General features: G+C 41.0%; 1 protein-coding gene across 2 annotated transcripts; it reads left to right on the top strand.

Moving 5' to 3' along the window:
* The first annotated feature begins 58 nt into the window (after nucleotides 1–58).
* Nucleotides 59–14,917, top strand: TMEM40 (transmembrane protein 40). Of its 2 annotated transcripts, XM_013099065.5 has the most exons (13): nucleotides 59–428; nucleotides 3,804–3,860; nucleotides 4,480–4,619; nucleotides 5,209–5,362; nucleotides 6,935–7,042; nucleotides 7,937–7,990; nucleotides 8,899–8,934; nucleotides 10,370–10,402; nucleotides 11,797–11,859; nucleotides 12,170–12,241; nucleotides 12,323–12,397; nucleotides 13,119–13,181; nucleotides 13,630–14,917. In XM_013099065.5, exons 2-13 carry the CDS (start codon nucleotides 3,812–3,814, stop codon nucleotides 13,647–13,649), a joined length of 867 nt encoding a protein of 288 aa, XP_012954519.3. In that variant the 5' UTR covers nucleotides 59–428; nucleotides 3,804–3,811; the 3' UTR covers nucleotides 13,650–14,917. The 2 variants fall into 2 exon arrangements, with proteins under 2 accessions (XP_012954519.3, XP_012954520.3); XM_013099066.5 differs by lacking the exon at nucleotides 8,899–8,934 and having other exon boundaries at nucleotides 63–428.
* The last annotated feature ends 1,216 nt before the right edge of the window (nucleotides 14,918–16,133 follow it).

Genomic DNA, 16,133 nt, shown 5'->3' on the forward strand with positions numbered 1-16,133 from the left:
CCCTGAGTCAGCGCCGAGGGGCGGCCCCGGGAGCTGCGCCGGGCTCCTGAGGCGCCGTGCGGCGGGGCTGTCCCGCACCTCGGCGGCCTTGGGGCGGGCTGCCGGACAGGCCCCTCGTGGGTGTGTGTATATATATATATATATATGTATATATATATACACACGCATATGCTTACATATATATACACAAATATATATTATAGACACACACATATATAGACACGCACATTTATAAACACACATATACATATATATACACATACGTATATATATAATCCTCTGGGCAATCCTTGCCCCCACTTCCCCTTTTTACCCGTTTCACGCCAAGGAGACTCGTTTTGACTTTACTCAGAGGACAAGCACCAGCTCATCCAGTTTCTGAGGCGTTCGCCGTCTCCCCTTGGGGCTGCAGGAGAAGCACACGCCAGGTGAGATCAGAGCGCACAGTGGGCACGGCCCCAGAGGTTGTGGGGATGCCTGTCGGGTCCCCGTACCAGTGTCCCGCTGGTGGCACTGGCTGGAGCCGCTTCAGGCTGAAGGGACAGGAGGTTTGGGCTCACCTGCTGAGGCCTCGCAGCCACCAGTTTCCATGGAACCAGCCTGAGGCATACAGGGGTACCGCGTGGGGTCTGGTGGGACTGGTGTGGGGGAGTGGATGTTCAAAAGCAAACTTGAGCAGGATTTGGTATCTGCATGTAATTTAAAAGGAATTATAGGGGTAGTTTCAAAGTGAACAGTTTTAGTATTAGATGGTCTTTGTCTTGAGGTGTTCTTGTGTTATTGTAGTCACAATTTCTGCTATCCCAGCGAACAATTTCACTCCTATATTTCAGCAATTAAACAGAAAAAAGTTGTTGCATCTGGCAGATAACTTTCTCTCTCGGTATCAGGGAGCATGATGCTGCACACAAATTTTACTCTTAACTCGTCAAAAAGACCTCGCTGCAGTTAACTCCTCATGGGCTCTGGGGAAAGCCAGGTGAGGTCTGTTGGTCACAGTGTTCCCCGGGGAGCTGGTGGCCAGGCTGCAAGGCCAGTACGGTGTGCCATCATCCTGCTTTTGGTGTCAGGTATAATCAACTGCATTGCTTTTAATACACACAATAATTAAATGGCAAGCCTTCTCCTTTCCTTAGATCTGATTTTCTTTCCAGAAGAGCCACAGGGGTATTAATTGCCCTCAGCCTAACATAAATTAGGCACCTGACTCCCTCAGTCCCACAGTGTGGTGGGCAGCTGGGCTCAGCATGCTGGAGGTGTACAAGGGGAGCCTGCGTCTGGCTGTGGCTGCTCCCGGACCCTCTGGTGGTACCTGCCTGAGCAGAGAGCTGGCATCCAGCCGCCCAGACAGGGGCATGCACGTGTCTGCCAGCCAAATGCATTTCTGCTGTGGGTACAGCTGGGCAGTTATGTCATTTGGGTCAACAAACAAATAGTTCTATTGGAAGTCAGTCTGGCAGCACATGAAGCTGACCATGCCTCCTCTGCCTTCGGTGTTGTTATCTGCTCTTCCGTTGTGTATGGCAGCACAGACCTGTCAGTGCCTACCCCCTCCCTTTGTCTTTGCGGTGACACAAAGCCAGCGAGAGGCGGCCGCTACGAGAGGCTTGTGGCACAGGAAGGGCAGCATGCCTTGAATGTGCCAATGAAAGTGGCCATAACGAGATGTTGAGAGCCCCTAAGTCAATCCCCCTCAGTCTCACTCTACAGTAAAACTATGGATAGTTATAAATACAAAATGCACTTCATAGTCATAAAGGCAGTGTTCATACTGCAAGTCATTTTGTTCCTTTAGGCCTAGTGTTTCAACCCCACAGTCCACAAACAGATCTAGTGAACAAAAGCAGACACTTACAGCATTTAAGCTGACTAAATAAGAAGGCAGGAAAGATACTGAAAAAGGCTGAAAAACATTTCTGGAGATACATAACTGCACAGAAATTATGTCCCTTGTAGTGTGGCTGAGAACGAGTTTGTCCAGGGTGTGGTATGCTGGGTTCCGGTATTTCAGCATCAGCTGTTGCTTCACCACACAGTGAGGACAGATGAGTTTCCTGCATTCTCTATCGGGTGCTCACAGTCTTACAGTGCCAGCCACTGTCACACAGCGCTGCTCCACAGCTCAGGCAGCGGAGGCTATCAGTCAGGCAAGGTTTGTAGGAGAGGTAATAACTTTTATTAGATTAATGGATGGAGTTCAAAGCTTGTTTTTCCAAAAAAAACCCAAACAAGTTTTTCCAGGTATATTAGGTGGTTTAATAAAAGGTATTATCTACCCTTGCAAATGTTGTTTTTTACAGACTTCTCATTAGGAATAATTTTGAAGTGTCCTTAAAATATTAAGTGTTTGTTTCCTCACAGTACACCTGGCAGGTAGGTAAGCAGTTTTTTGGGCTTAGCCTTTTAAAGTGATTGAAGAGGTTATGAAGCTTTCCCAGAGCCAAATGGCAAACCAATGGCTAAAAAGAGTATCCAACTAAGGACCTCTTCATTTGAAAAACACTAGCAGTCTAGGAAAGAAGGAAGCTCCCACAATCGCAAACATACCAAAAATTGGAGACCCCAGCCCTGGTTCTAAAGAAGGGATGGCTTTTATGGCTACTTTGGAATCTGTTGGTGTTTGATGTCCTCTGTCTAAGAACTAACACTCTAGCAACCTGTTCCATTTAGAAAATTAAGATGTTTTTGTGTGTTTTATGCCACCCTTCTCAAGATATCAACTGAACCTGTTTTAGATTTTGTATTGGAATGTTTTTATGATTGATGGTGGTAATTGAAACTGCCCATAGAAAAACATCAGTTTTCCATCTGAAAAATTTAATGGAAAGACTTTGTTTTTAAACTTGTTGATTTAAAGTGTTTTGTTGAATGGACCCGAAAGCCATACTGTAAGAAAATGTGAGGGTGTACACACAGCATTTTCCTATTGTGCCTTGCATAGTGGAAACTGTGTTTTAGGCTTGCGAAAAGTCTTTCATATCTCTCAATATAACAGCTGTTATAGCTGAAATGGGGAGATGGAGTTAGTTCAGGATGCCTGGACCACAGTAGGTGGAGGCAACTGTGTTCAGAACCCCAAGCACGACAAAAAATACATCATCAGAATAAAGCAGCTTCAAAACAAAATTTCCAAGGTGAGTTTAGCAAACGAAAAGGAAACATTGCATTTTGGGGATGTCAGAATACTTTGTTTCTATGGTCAACAAGAAACTTGCTGGGATGGACACTTAATTTTCAATTCATAAATCTAAAATTAGTCAAAATTTCCTTTCATGACAATTGGGAAGAACAGACGTTGAAGTATCAAAGTCTTCTGCGAGACAAGAATTCAAAATCTTGCTGTTTTCTCATATGAACTATTTTTTACTATTCTCCCTGACTGTCATATTTTAAGTATGAAGATGTCAGACGTAATAAATAATTGTTCTGTTTTGTGAATGGAATAGTGCCTATTAAGTTACTCACATCATTGGCAAAAAGTTAATTAGATACCTTGGTAGTTTAAAAAAAAAAAAAAGTGAAGGATCGAGTCAGGCTTCTTTCGGTTTTACTCATGATGATGAGACTTTTGTTCTTTCTTAACAACCAAAGGCCAGCTCAGCAAGACTCATTCAGGATTTGAGAATGGGTCCTGGGAGGGTAAATGAGTCATGACATGAAACTTGCACTGCAACAAGTGATTTCAAAACTGAGTGCCTAGAGATAGAGATGTTTGCAGGAAATCAAGTGTAAGACAGAAAAATAGACAAGGTCAGACTGATCTGTTTCGAAATAACATCTGCTTTTTCTTCCCTTTGGAACAGGTACAGCAATGGAGAACTTGAATGGCCCATTCCCAGAACTTACTGAAGAACAGCAAGGTAAGGGTAACATGCCAAGGTCAAAGCATCTGCTCATTTACACTATGCAACATTTTTTGCTAGACTGAGTCAGTGAGACTAGTTTGTTCTGAAAACATGCTCCATACATCTTCTCCTTGCTTGCAAGCAGACCAGCAGTCAGTTCCCTGTCCATTGCACGTCCATTTTCCACAGGCTTCTCATCTGACCTTGCCACATCCTTATGTGAATTTAGATGCATGAAGGGGATTTTGCTGTGCATTAAACGCCTAACCCTAGGCGTTACCCTGTAGAAAACCCTAGGCCTTAGGTATCCATCCCTTTGTATTATTGTGCCTCAATTCCTTATTTGTCAAATAGCATAATCAGGATAAACGCCTGCTACATAAATAGTTAGTAATACTTCCCCTGCTTCTTTTACGGAGGCAGCAGCACCACACTCATTTGTATGGACTATTGACATTTTTCTACCAATTTCTGGTAGACCATATTGCTTTATGTGATACAGCACTACTCTCTTTCCTATAAGACAACATGCTGTGGAGTCTGTCTGTCACCACACCTACACTGAGCTGGAGGGGAACACTACCACACAACCCACTTCCACTTCTGCGCAGTAACTTACTTGTTTTTCCTCCAGACGTTTTCCAGGGGGCTTTCACTGCTGATGATGATTACTTGGAGAATCATGAGAAAATGAACCAGTCTTTCTGGGAATCCCTTGTAAAATGTTTAGCCACCACTGACCCACCTATCCTGAATATTGAAGAAAAGAACAATGTAAGTTAATGAAGAAACGTGCATTCTTTTTTTTTGTAATGCATAGTTCTACAGATATACTTCTCTGATATATTTTGGAGAGAAGGAACATAAAGCCCATTTTCTGGTATGTTTAAAAAGATATCTAAATGGCATAAAAGACACTAAATGGCATAAAAGAGCACTTACATAAATTAGACTTTCACTTCATCGTTTTCCACATGGAAAAAATAACTTTCCAGCAGAGCTGATTTTATATGTATTCCTCAGGACCTGTCCAGCTCCCTTTTTTCCTAGGCAGGCCCGTTAGAGGAGCTTTGCTGTAAGATACTGTAGAGATTGCATGTCCATTTTCAGGCCCTATACCTGTATTTCTCCAGCTCTTTAAATAGTTAGCTATTGAACAACCCAGTTCTTTCACAGTTGACACAGTGTGTGTTCTTCTCATCTTTGACTTTAGCCTTTATTCCTGACTTTCCCCTCATATAGCAGGGGCGGATAACATTTCCCACAGATGGAGTGAGCTACATTCATTTCCATAGCAGGATCTGTTCACACATGCTGTGTTTTATTGGAAGGACTATTTACTATTTACTCATCTTTCTCTCAGCTCCTCAAGAGATGCAGTGTCCTGCCTGGGGGCTGTGCAGCCTGCTTGAAAGCCATACAGACAAAAGGCGTCAGGGCAATGGTTGTTTTTTACCTCTTGCTGAAGAGTACCAACCCATCTGTGTATCAGCAGCTGCCCAGTTCCAAGAGAAACGGTGAGCCCTACCTGGTTGCCCTTCACCTGTTTGTTAAAATCACTGCAGTGCTTGTGGGACGTGACACCAGTTGCAAAACTGATATATTCTTGGCAGTGATTATTAGTGAAAGATTAAAATGTCTAGAAATACATCCTAGAAAACACAGGTATGGTGATAATGGGAGCCACAGATAGACAGAACTTTAGTTTGAATTCATTTCTTAAGGGGGGAGATAAAAACAAACTTGTTCACTTAAAGAGAAAGGAAACCTCGTCTGGGGTGATGATTCCTAAGAAATTTCTGTGACTTAAAGTGGTCCCCCAGTTTTTCCTAACTGGATTAGTGACGGGCAGCACGCTTTTGTGCCTGAACAGTTACCAAGGCAGTCTGGACCTCTCTGAGCTTCCACAGTGGTAAGAAATCAGAGTTGAGATACTGTCAATATTGTTGCAAATTTCCCTAGCAGGATGTGCAGCACTAAGTAAAGGAGCAGATGGAAGATACAAATCAGGGTGCTGAGCCTGGCATCAAGATACAAACAGCTTCTGCTACACTTCTCATTTGCCCTGTTGTGCATTAAAAAACTAAGTGCAGTTCCACAGGGCTCATAGTATCATTAATTGTCTTTAATACATCATAAAGCAGCACTCACTTAAGATGACCCCAAATTTAACTGGGCAGTCTCAAGGAATCACAGAATCACAGAATTTCTAGTTTGGAAGAAACCTCAAGATCACCGAGTCCAACCTCTAACCTAACACTAACAGTCCCCACTAAACCATATCCCTAAGCTCTACATCTAAACATCTCCTTCTCCTGTTTCTGCCATGTTGAAATGTGGTCATGAAGGGGTAGACTCTGCACAACCTGGAGGACAACCTTGTTTTGAGCATGTGTTAAAGAGCAGGAGTGGTAGTCATGGCAGGGACCCCTTCCCACCCTTGTAGTTAGCTGCACCAACAGCTGGGGGGGAATTGTGTTACTGTGTATGTCCAAACTAATAATGGAGAGACGCACAGAGGTGAATATAAAGCTGCTAAGAATCACCTACAATTGCAGCCACACAAGCCAGGAGCAATTTACTGCCTGGCCCAGGAGTCAGCATCCTCCAAATTTCTCCTCCCAGGTGAACTGGCCTAACTGACTTCAAGAGTTCTACTTTTATGCCACAAGAGGGTGCTGGTACTGCGGCATAACCCCAGGGAACCCCACAGAAATCACAATGGTGGAGGGAGAAGTAGCCCAGGAAGTGGTGAGCAGCTATTCTTCAGCTAAAGCACCTTTCAGCTGCAGATGCTGTTGCTTCAGGGAGTGGGAAATTTCACCGGGGTAGCATTATCAATAAATTAAAACCTAGAATGTGAGACCATAGGCACCTGCTGCAGCCATTTAAGAAAGTTTAACAGTGTCATGATGTTTTCATTTGTAATGCTTTGTAGTATGAAAAGCACAGCTGAAATAAATCTAATTTCCTGACAGACAACCTTTAAATACAGCATCTTGAAACACTGGTAGCCTATGATTGTAAAAGAGAGAAAATGGAAGTAATTGTTTCAAATATGTATATATTTTCTCTACCTATCACATCAGATGAGAAATTAAAACTCCTAAAGAGACTGGAAAGAAATCTCATGCTTTCACAAGGGGATAAGAAGGCTGACGACTCATCCGATGAGTCCGTAGATGAAGATCCACAAGGTAAAAAGGATTTTATTTTTCCCTTACACATATTTTAGTCTGATTATGTGTTCAAAGGAAATTCACACAGGAGACTTGCAGCAATTCAGTAGCAATTCTGTGTAACTCAGAAAAAAGTAAGAAACTGCAAAATAGATGACAAAATAATTACTGTCTCTAGATTCCTTATAAACAAAATAGTGGCTGCCTCCTGCTGTTGTGGAAGTTGGGGGTTTCAGAAATGTTGAAAGCTGCTTCAAGATTCATTTCCAAATATAAGATCATAATTGTTATGATCTTCATGGGGTTTATGTTCTAGCCAAAGCCTGTGCTACAGCAGGAAGCAATAATATTCAACATACAGCAGTAGCTGACAATGCTGTAACCACTTCCTAGCATTTCTTTCCTTAATAGCAATCATGAACAGTGTTATCAAAGGTCATGGTTTTGGTTGCCATGAGTCTATTTCATTCATGGAAAATCAGAGACTAAGGAAATGATACACAACATGGAAGAGAGAATGCTAATATGTTGATACTGGCTTATTCTGTCACAGAAAGCCAAAAGACGATTAGAAAGAAATGAATTGTAATTAGAAATAAAAATTTAAAACTAGTTAGCAGTGTTAGTGATGTATCTGTGTTTAAAATAAGAAGTTTCTTGCTACACCTTTCTATACAATTCATTCCATCACCAGATTTTATTGTTTTTCTCCTATTCAGCCAGGCTTAGAGAGAGCTGTGAGGCAAAAGCAACTAATAATGATGCTTGCATTTCAAAGCCTTCATTTTTACTTACACATTTCACAGCCATACATATATTATGAGCAAAAGACTATAGTGCTGTTATTTTTGATATTGCTGGCACATTTTTCTTTAATCTGATAAAAAAAAAAACAACACTTTCTCTATCCAGACAGTGACGGGGAAGATTTAGGAAGACAGAAGACTGAAGGCCAATTACTTGGAGGTGGGACAAAATGACAACAGCATTATTTTTTTTTTTCCTAGGGACAACCAACGTAAAACAGAAAATGAATAATTTCTGGCATTCTATGGTTTGACTTCTAAACAAAGGTACATGAACACTCCATAGGCAGTTTTAGACGTAAGAAAATGACCAGTTAAAATCTGGCTGTAGGAAAGGTGTTTCCTACAAAAAGAAGCTAGCTAGGGCATTGCTTAACTGTGCCCTACGGCTACAATTGAACCACAACAGCAAAATCTACCATTGTAGGAGAACTGCTGCTGCCCGGGTTTGCACAGACAGCTGCCACTGAAATGCAACAAGACTTTTTGAAAGCATCTGTCACAGCCACTACTTACAGGGTTTGCTTTCCACCCTTGGCAAACAGTGGAGGTCATCGATTGGGACCACTCCTTGGATCTCAGTGCTGAGGCTTTTCCTTTCCTTCCAAAGGAAAAACTGGAATATAAGTACAAGGCAGATAAAGAGAGGTGTTGTGTCAACACACAGCTATCAGCTTGTGGTATTGAACCATGGATTAAAAAAAAAAAACAACTTAGGGGTTTAATCATTTAATTTGTATATTTAATTGATCTCACCCCAGATATAAGAGCAGCTCATTTAAATTAACATTAGGAGATCTGATTTGTCTCACAAGAATCTGATTCTTCCTGACTCCAGCTATTGTTTGAGATGAAATATGGGGGGTTAATACTCCATATTTCCCTTAGATACTGAACTGCATAACCCACAACAGACCTGCTGTTCCTAAAGAGTAGGAGTTGGTATCTCCCTTGTCACATCTACACAACCCCACTAGCTTCAGTATGGTTGCATGGGTTAGGGCTGACAGCAAGATAAGCACATTCATTACAGATATCAATCTATATCATCTTCACATAATATTTTAGGTATGCCATCAGAGGTTGTTCCCTACAGAGATTCAGGTAAGTGTTCCCAGATAATAACCTCATCCTGCAGGCAATAAGACCTTATAACTGCATTTTTTTCTTTCTGACATTCTTAGTATATTAAAAATAAGTTTTTGGCTGTAAATCCATCAGGTTTTCTGTTAGCCTGGTGGAATATCTGGGCATGGTATACATGTTTTGTTGCAAGCTTGTGATAGCATGTGATTTGTAAAAAGGAGTTCTAGCAGATTAGCTCCCCCACCCCCCCTTTTTTTTTTTTTCTTGTAGGCCTGCTGACATAGGATCAGCTCACAGGAGTTGTCATCCTTTTTAGTGGAAAACCCAGCAATGCTATTGGGCAACCCTTCAGTCTTGCTCAAGACAGCGAGGCAGTTTTCAGTATTCCCTTCAGCCCTCTGCGCCCTGCTGAATGGGAATGCAAGATTGTGCGGGAGCTGGAACCTCGTTTCTGGCAGCTGGTGATACTCAGTTCTGAAAGTCTCCCTCAGTTTGCTCAGAGTGCAGAGCACACTCCAACAGTGATGCTAGCTGAAGGCCAAGTGATAGGAAACAAAAACAGTGCCAGCTGAGAGGCTTGAACAGACTGCCACACTCTGAAGACATGTTGCTTTCTATCAGGAACTACTGAGCAGCAGCAGAATAGATGTAAAGAGCCCCTAGGAGGAAATCTGCAATAGCTTGATCAAATTATCAACCTCATCCCTCCCGCTCCCAGGCAAATTCTACCTTTGTTAGCTAGGAGAGGCAGAGAACCAAGCAGACTGGTCTTTCTGAGAGGAGACCTGTTCAACCATTTTTTTCCTGTGAAGTGGGGAAGAGCTGTTGTAACTTGGACCATTTCAGATGAGGAAAGAATTGGGAAGAAGGTGCAAGTTGCAGCATAATCCCTAGAGGAGATTTTTTGAGTTAACTGTCACCAAGGAGCTATATAAAACCTCAAGGAGTGTATGTAATACACTGTTCTCCCCACAGGTGCAGAAGGGATCACAGTGATTTTCCAGTTGGCATGTCCCACCTCTCACCCTGGCCTTTGTTGCTTCAGTTCTAGATTAGTTCAGTACACTAGACCAAGCCACTGAAAATATTTAGCTAGTGTGGGACACCGTGTCTACTGTATTGGAAATGTTTAGGCGACTTGCAAACATAGCTCTTGGTTCTGGCTCTGCCTGGTACCAATTTCAGTTTTAGCAATTAAATATTAACAGAGAGACCATCAGGCACATACTGCCCAGCTATTTCACCTGGCATTACTGTAAATAGGTGTTTTTACTGGTAGTTGTTCTTCGGCTTCTTTTTAACGTCATCACTTTCCTAGCACTTTCTAGCATTGTTTTGTCTAAACTAAGTCACAAAATAGAATACTTACCCTGCTTGCTAATCCTGCTAATGGTGTTAAACAGCATGTGAGAGTTGTTACCATCAGAAGTAATAAAACTATGCTTCTTTTCAGAAATTACCAGAAGAGAAGATTCAATTGCAGATGGTAAATACAAACAAGCAAACAAGTTTTTCTTGTGACTGCTGTCTTTTGGTATTCAGTTCTACTTAGTGATGGTAGCTATACCAGCTCCTTATTGCCTAGATACTTTGTAAACAAAAAGTAGAAATTTAAGAATAGATATTAAAATGCATTTGTAATGCTGTGATAAAAGGAACACTGCAAGTCATTCCATGATACAAAGTTACAGTGGGACTATTGCCTTTAGGAGGCAGTGTAATATAGAACAAACACATGGTAGGTATGAACTGATGTTCTGATAAATTCTATGACTATAGATCTTCCTATGCACAGACAGAGGAACAATTGCAAGTCAGCAAAATGCCATACTACGTTAACATTAATAATCAAATTACTGAGTTTGTCCCCAAACCAGAACTTGATCAATCCAGAATTCTCAAAGAATCAAAAGCTAAAATGGGTCCAGTATCAGGTAACCCAAGACAGATTTCTTCTGCAAAGTTGAGTTGCTACATGGTTCAGAAGCACAACGACAGAATTTTGTAGCTCACTTTAGAGTTTTGAGGTTATTTTTCATTACTCTCCTGTTACATCATTAGATAAAATGAAATTTACTGCCAGGCAGTGGTTGCCTGGATGCACAGCCTAATGCAAGTGAAATCAGCATCTAAAACTTGTGGTGAATCAACTCCCTTATACACTGCAGACTGCCTAGAGGTCTTCTCAAGCACTCAGCAAACAAAAAAATCCTTCTACTTTGAACATGTCATTAGAAATCTGATAAAATACTCAACTCTGACTTTCAATGAGACAACTGGAGAAAACAGAATTTGGTAATTCTGCTCACAACAAGACTAGTGCAAAAAGCCTTGCCTTGTATTTAGACCTCTAAAAATATTGAGCTGGTTTCTTATGCTTTTTTTCCTCTATCAATATATTTAGGTACCTATAAGGGTCAGCTACTGCAGTTCTTAATTTGGGGGACGCAGAAATACTTCAACATCAGACTTCAGTAGATAGACCGACAGTACTCCTATCCATTACTGTAGCTGTGACATCAAGAATCAAACTGAAGCTCCCTTGTACTACTGCTTTACTTCCCTACTGCATTTCTGAGACTAGATTGCCCCAGACTCAATAGAAAAGACCCAGAGTGCTTTAAAAGCAATTGTGTGTTGTTAATACAACTATCCAATGATGCTATTTTTTACAGCTGCTACAGGCTATTTGGAAAGTAGTTTGAGGAACAATTTTAAAATTGCTAATTTGATCTTTCTGAAAGGTTTACATCTCTTTCCTCTGAACAATTCTTAATATATTCCACTCTGAGAATCAATGTTGTATACAAAGAGGGAAAGAAACATAAAACCTTTTAATTTCAGAGTTGCATGGCAATAAAAGACATTTCTTTCTTGTAGAACATGAGAACGAAAATATTCACCCTCATTGGACAGTACGGTGGATGGGCATACGAAAGGATGGTAATTGTTTTCTTTTTAATTTCAGCTGATGGTGAAACCCATAGAGCCTTAGACCAAGAATAAGATCTATGGCTCCAAAACTCTTTTTTCCCCAATATGAGTAGTTTGTAGATGTTCATCAAGCCTTCTCAGTGAAGGTCACCAAGGCTTGTCATATGACAAAACACACAACTTGTGCATTTTGCAGTTGAATCTAGTGTATGAGACATCTCTCACTGAAGTACAGTTTATTCAATGATACACTGTAACTTAATGTGTATTAGGGGAGCCTTGTGTGCAGTTGTGACCTAATTTCCCCTCTGTATTTCAGATGAGTTTTTTCATTTTGTCATTCTTTGCTTTGGAATTGGAGCTTTACTAATTTGCTACTACTACTACAAAGGTAAGGCAAGATTTCAGCAGAAGGATAAAGTGGTGTTTGCCAGAAAATGAGCAAAGCCAAACTCTTATTTCTTTGCCTTAGATTGGACAATTTCTCTTGGAATTGGTTTAATCACCTTTGCCTCCCTGGAAACCACTGGGATATACTTTGGTCTAGGTAAGTATCTACAGCAGCCAGCTCTGTACCAACACTAAGGACACAAGTTCACATAGTCACTTAACCACACAAGTCTAAAACATGGCTAGTGCTGAGACCCTTTAAATCATCCCTTCGATGTCCTGCAATTCACCATTACACATTGTAGTGGGAGACAAATGCGCCTCTGTGACGCTGAAGGGAGATGTTGACTCATTTTTCGTTCTCAATGATCACAAGACCCTGAGTCACCTCTTTCTGCAGCAGTGGCTGAATGCTAAGTTGCCATGACAACATACAATTTTAGCAGCAAGGCAGTCTTCACAGATAAGCCCTTTAAGGTGCTGTGCGCTCAGGCTGCCATTTGTTCCCCCGGGACAGAGGCAGCTGAGTGCCCTGAGGACCAGATCTCAGCAGAACCCGGATGATGGCAGCTACTTAAGAATTATATAAAATGGAGATTCTTGGCACTCCATAGGGCTCTCAAAGGAAAGAAACAGCAAGTCATGGCTTTTGAACTGAGGAAAAAAGGCTACTTAGACTTGTGCCTGCTGTGCTTGGTATGTTGTGGACGGTTCTGTCTGGAGTCACCCTTGTCACTGTTAATGATAGCATAGAAACACTTTGTTTAAACAGTAATCTTAGTTCTTTAATAGTGCTAGTGTCAGGGTTTGGCTTTTACTGTTTGTGTATTATTTTTATATCTGACTTACCTTGAAAATGTGTGTGTTTTCACCATTAGTGTACCGAATTCGGAGCATACTTCACAGTTTTATTCCTCTGCTTGAGAGATTCAGGCTAACAGGTAATAGTGATCTTGTTACTAACTGCATGTATATTTCCCTAAACCTTCCCAGGTACTTGATTTTGGCTACCTTCTCTAAATTACAATTTCCAGTCTTTGTAATTAAAAAATATTTTAACTACAGTCCATTACAGCTGCTAGGGTTTAGAAACCATTATTGACTCTTGCTGTATGGCAGAGCATTTTCACATTTTTAATGCTCTTTCCAGTATGGGGCATTAATTATTTCCTGAAAATGCCTGAATGAGAATACTATAGCTCAATGTAATATTAAGGGGAGTTGGCTTTTCTTCCCTGGTTTTCAAACAGGCTCCAGGCTCATATCTATCTGTGTTCATGAGGACACAATATGAACGTTGATATGAAGTTGCATCAGGGGATAAGTCAACACATGACACTTAATGTGAACACAGTAGTCCTGACAGTCTTCTTTTTCATCATCCTGCAGGTATGAGGAAAGCTGCCTAGGAGGAGTATTTCAGGAGAGTTCCACAAAACCCTGCTGTTTGAATTTATAGTACTAAAAGAATTGTTTTGTAAGGCAGTCATAAATGCATAATGGCCAACACAAAATATTGAAAGTGTTAAACAATAGAAACATATCATTGTCTGCTCAAAAATGAAGCTGAAACAAGCACTTTTTAGCTCAGGATTGCTTGTAAGACAATCTAGATCCTGGTTTATATTTAATTTCATGGAATATGAACCCATTCTCCTTCCCTCCATTTAACCATGTTAATCTGGCCACAGTATATCAAAAATCAACAAAGACCAATACTATCCTCAGCTGGGTCTGGATGTTACAACAGGAATCTTGGCACCTACAAAGCCACCTCCTCTTCACCCCTTGTGATGCTGCAAACCAGGCAAACACCAGCTGCTTGCTTACATAGCTGAGCCCCAACACTGCAATAGCACTGAAGCAGATTAATTTATTGTGGCAGAACTCAATATAGTGGACATACAACGATTTCACCCAGTGGAAGCTGGTTGAGATTGATATGCACTGACATAGTGGTGCATTAATGAGATAGTTAACAGCAGCAAATTTCATCTCTGAGGAAGAAAGGAATAAAATGCTTGGTTTGGACCATCTACCAACTTTTTTTTTTCCTTCTGGTAAAATAAAGTGCAATTTTGCCATTCCTTCAAGCATGTTATACATTAGATATAATATGTAGGATTTTAATTACGTTTTTTAGTTTTTCAATTATACATAAAATTGCAGATTAAGGCTAATGAGAAAAACAGGATGCCTTCAAATCTTTAGCAGAAATGTAAGGTCATCATAACCATAGAAGGATGAAGGCATCAAGTGAGACAGAGGACAATGAAACATGAGACTTTAAGGAAACGTATACCTAAAAGCCACTAGCCCAAACAGCTCAGTTTTAGCTCAGTGAAACAATTTCAAGCCTTGCTCTGAAAAAAAACAAAACAAAAACTTTTTAGGAGTTGTACTTAATTTTAAGCATTGGTGTTTATCATTCACACGTATTGCAGTTCTGTTTGCACGTCCAGAAATACCAATAATCATGTGCAGGCCTGTACCAACACAGGGCAGCAGTTACCTAACATGTCAGGGGTTAAATTAAGCAATAAAGATAAATGCAAGTTATTTTGTAATATTTATATTCTCATTTACATGTACTGGTTACATATCTTTATAGAAATATTTTCTCATATGAAAATACTGTATATTTTGTTCTTATTCTGCAAATAAAGTCTTGCTGAGACCAGTGTAGCATTGTTTAATGTCCAATAGCTTTTGAGTGAACTGAAAACTACATATAGTCAACCTGCTCTCGTGACTATTTTTTTTAAAAACTCTTGTGGCACAGTAAGGATGAGAAGCATATTTTGGTACTAAATATGATTTCAGATTTTTAAATTTGGCACTCTGCAGACAAGAGAATGAAAACAACCAGTTCATGGGTAAAGTAGAAGTGGAAAAATACTTAAAAATGACAGTGGACCCCATCATGTGGGATGAACAGCTACCCACAACATAAAGCAGATCATGTGAGAGAAGTCAGTTCTATGGAAAAAGCAACTTACCTGTTTCATTGCATCCTCTTTGGTACCTGGAAATTTCCTGATGTTCTTTCAGATTCTCCTTCTCAAGTCCACCTCAGCATTTAACACATTTCTGCCTCTTGCCCAAAGAGGTTGCTGTCATTCTGGTCTCCTCTATCACCCTTGCTGCAACACTGCCAAACGCTCAAAAATATGATATGAATTCTATGAAGAGTTTCAAACTCCTTAGAAGAGCCTGTGCTCCTGTCAGCTATAACTCTCCAAGTCCAGCAAGTCCCTCCTGAGCCCACAGCTCATCACTCAATGCTACAGCTCTGCTGGGCCTCTACCTCCCTCTGTTGGTTCCTCAGGACCAGCTCCATCTCCCTCCACTAGGCTCCCATTATCCAGCACTCAGGGTCCTTCCTTCTTTTCTAAATGTTTGTGGGGCAATGCACAGAGGAGAAATCAAAGAAAAGGTACTAGTCACCTTCCTGCTGCAATGCATGTTCCTACTTTTCATCATCCAGTGAATAACATTTCTATCCAGAAGAGGGGCTGATGAACTCTCCTGGCAGCAAGGGAAGAATTATGTCCTTCTGCCCAACTCTCTTCAACAGGATTTTAATCTTCAGTAGTAAATTCAAGAAAAACAAAACAAAACAAAAACGTACTTGATTCACTCTAGGTTACTACACCCACTACTCAATTTCCCTGCTGAAGCACAGCCCACTTAGACAGTCAGTGAACATGCAGCCATTCCCACCCCAGAGCTCCCAGAGGAGAGGTTAGCTGCAGAGCAGAAAACCCTGCTGCTGTGCCACAGGTACACAAAGGGCTGCTGCCCGCCATTTGTTAAATAACCAGAAGCTTTTAGCAGCTAAAGATATTGAGATTTTAACCACGCTGGAGAAATCCCTCGGGAAAAAACATTGA

The sequence above is a fragment of the Anas platyrhynchos genome, chromosome 13, assembly GCF_047663525.1.
Source record: "Anas platyrhynchos isolate ZD024472 breed Pekin duck chromosome 13, IASCAAS_PekinDuck_T2T, whole genome shotgun sequence".
Taxonomy (NCBI): Eukaryota; Metazoa; Chordata; class Aves; order Anseriformes; family Anatidae; genus Anas; species Anas platyrhynchos.

What these genes read in the sequence shown, in the direction of transcription:
- TMEM40 (XM_013099065.5), top strand. Translation starts at nt 3,812, where the DNA reads ATGGAGAACTTGAATGGCCCATTCCCAGAACTTACTGAAGAACAGCAA. An exon ending in ATATTGAAGAAAAGAACAAT is followed by an intron (nt 4,620 to 5,208) that starts GTAAGTTAATGA and finishes TCTTTCTCTCAG; the next exon opens with CTCCTCAAGAGATGCAGTGT. An exon ending in GATGGGCATACGAAAGGATG is followed by an intron (nt 11,860 to 12,169) that starts GTAATTGTTTTC and finishes TCTGTATTTCAG; the next exon opens with ATGAGTTTTTTCATTTTGTC.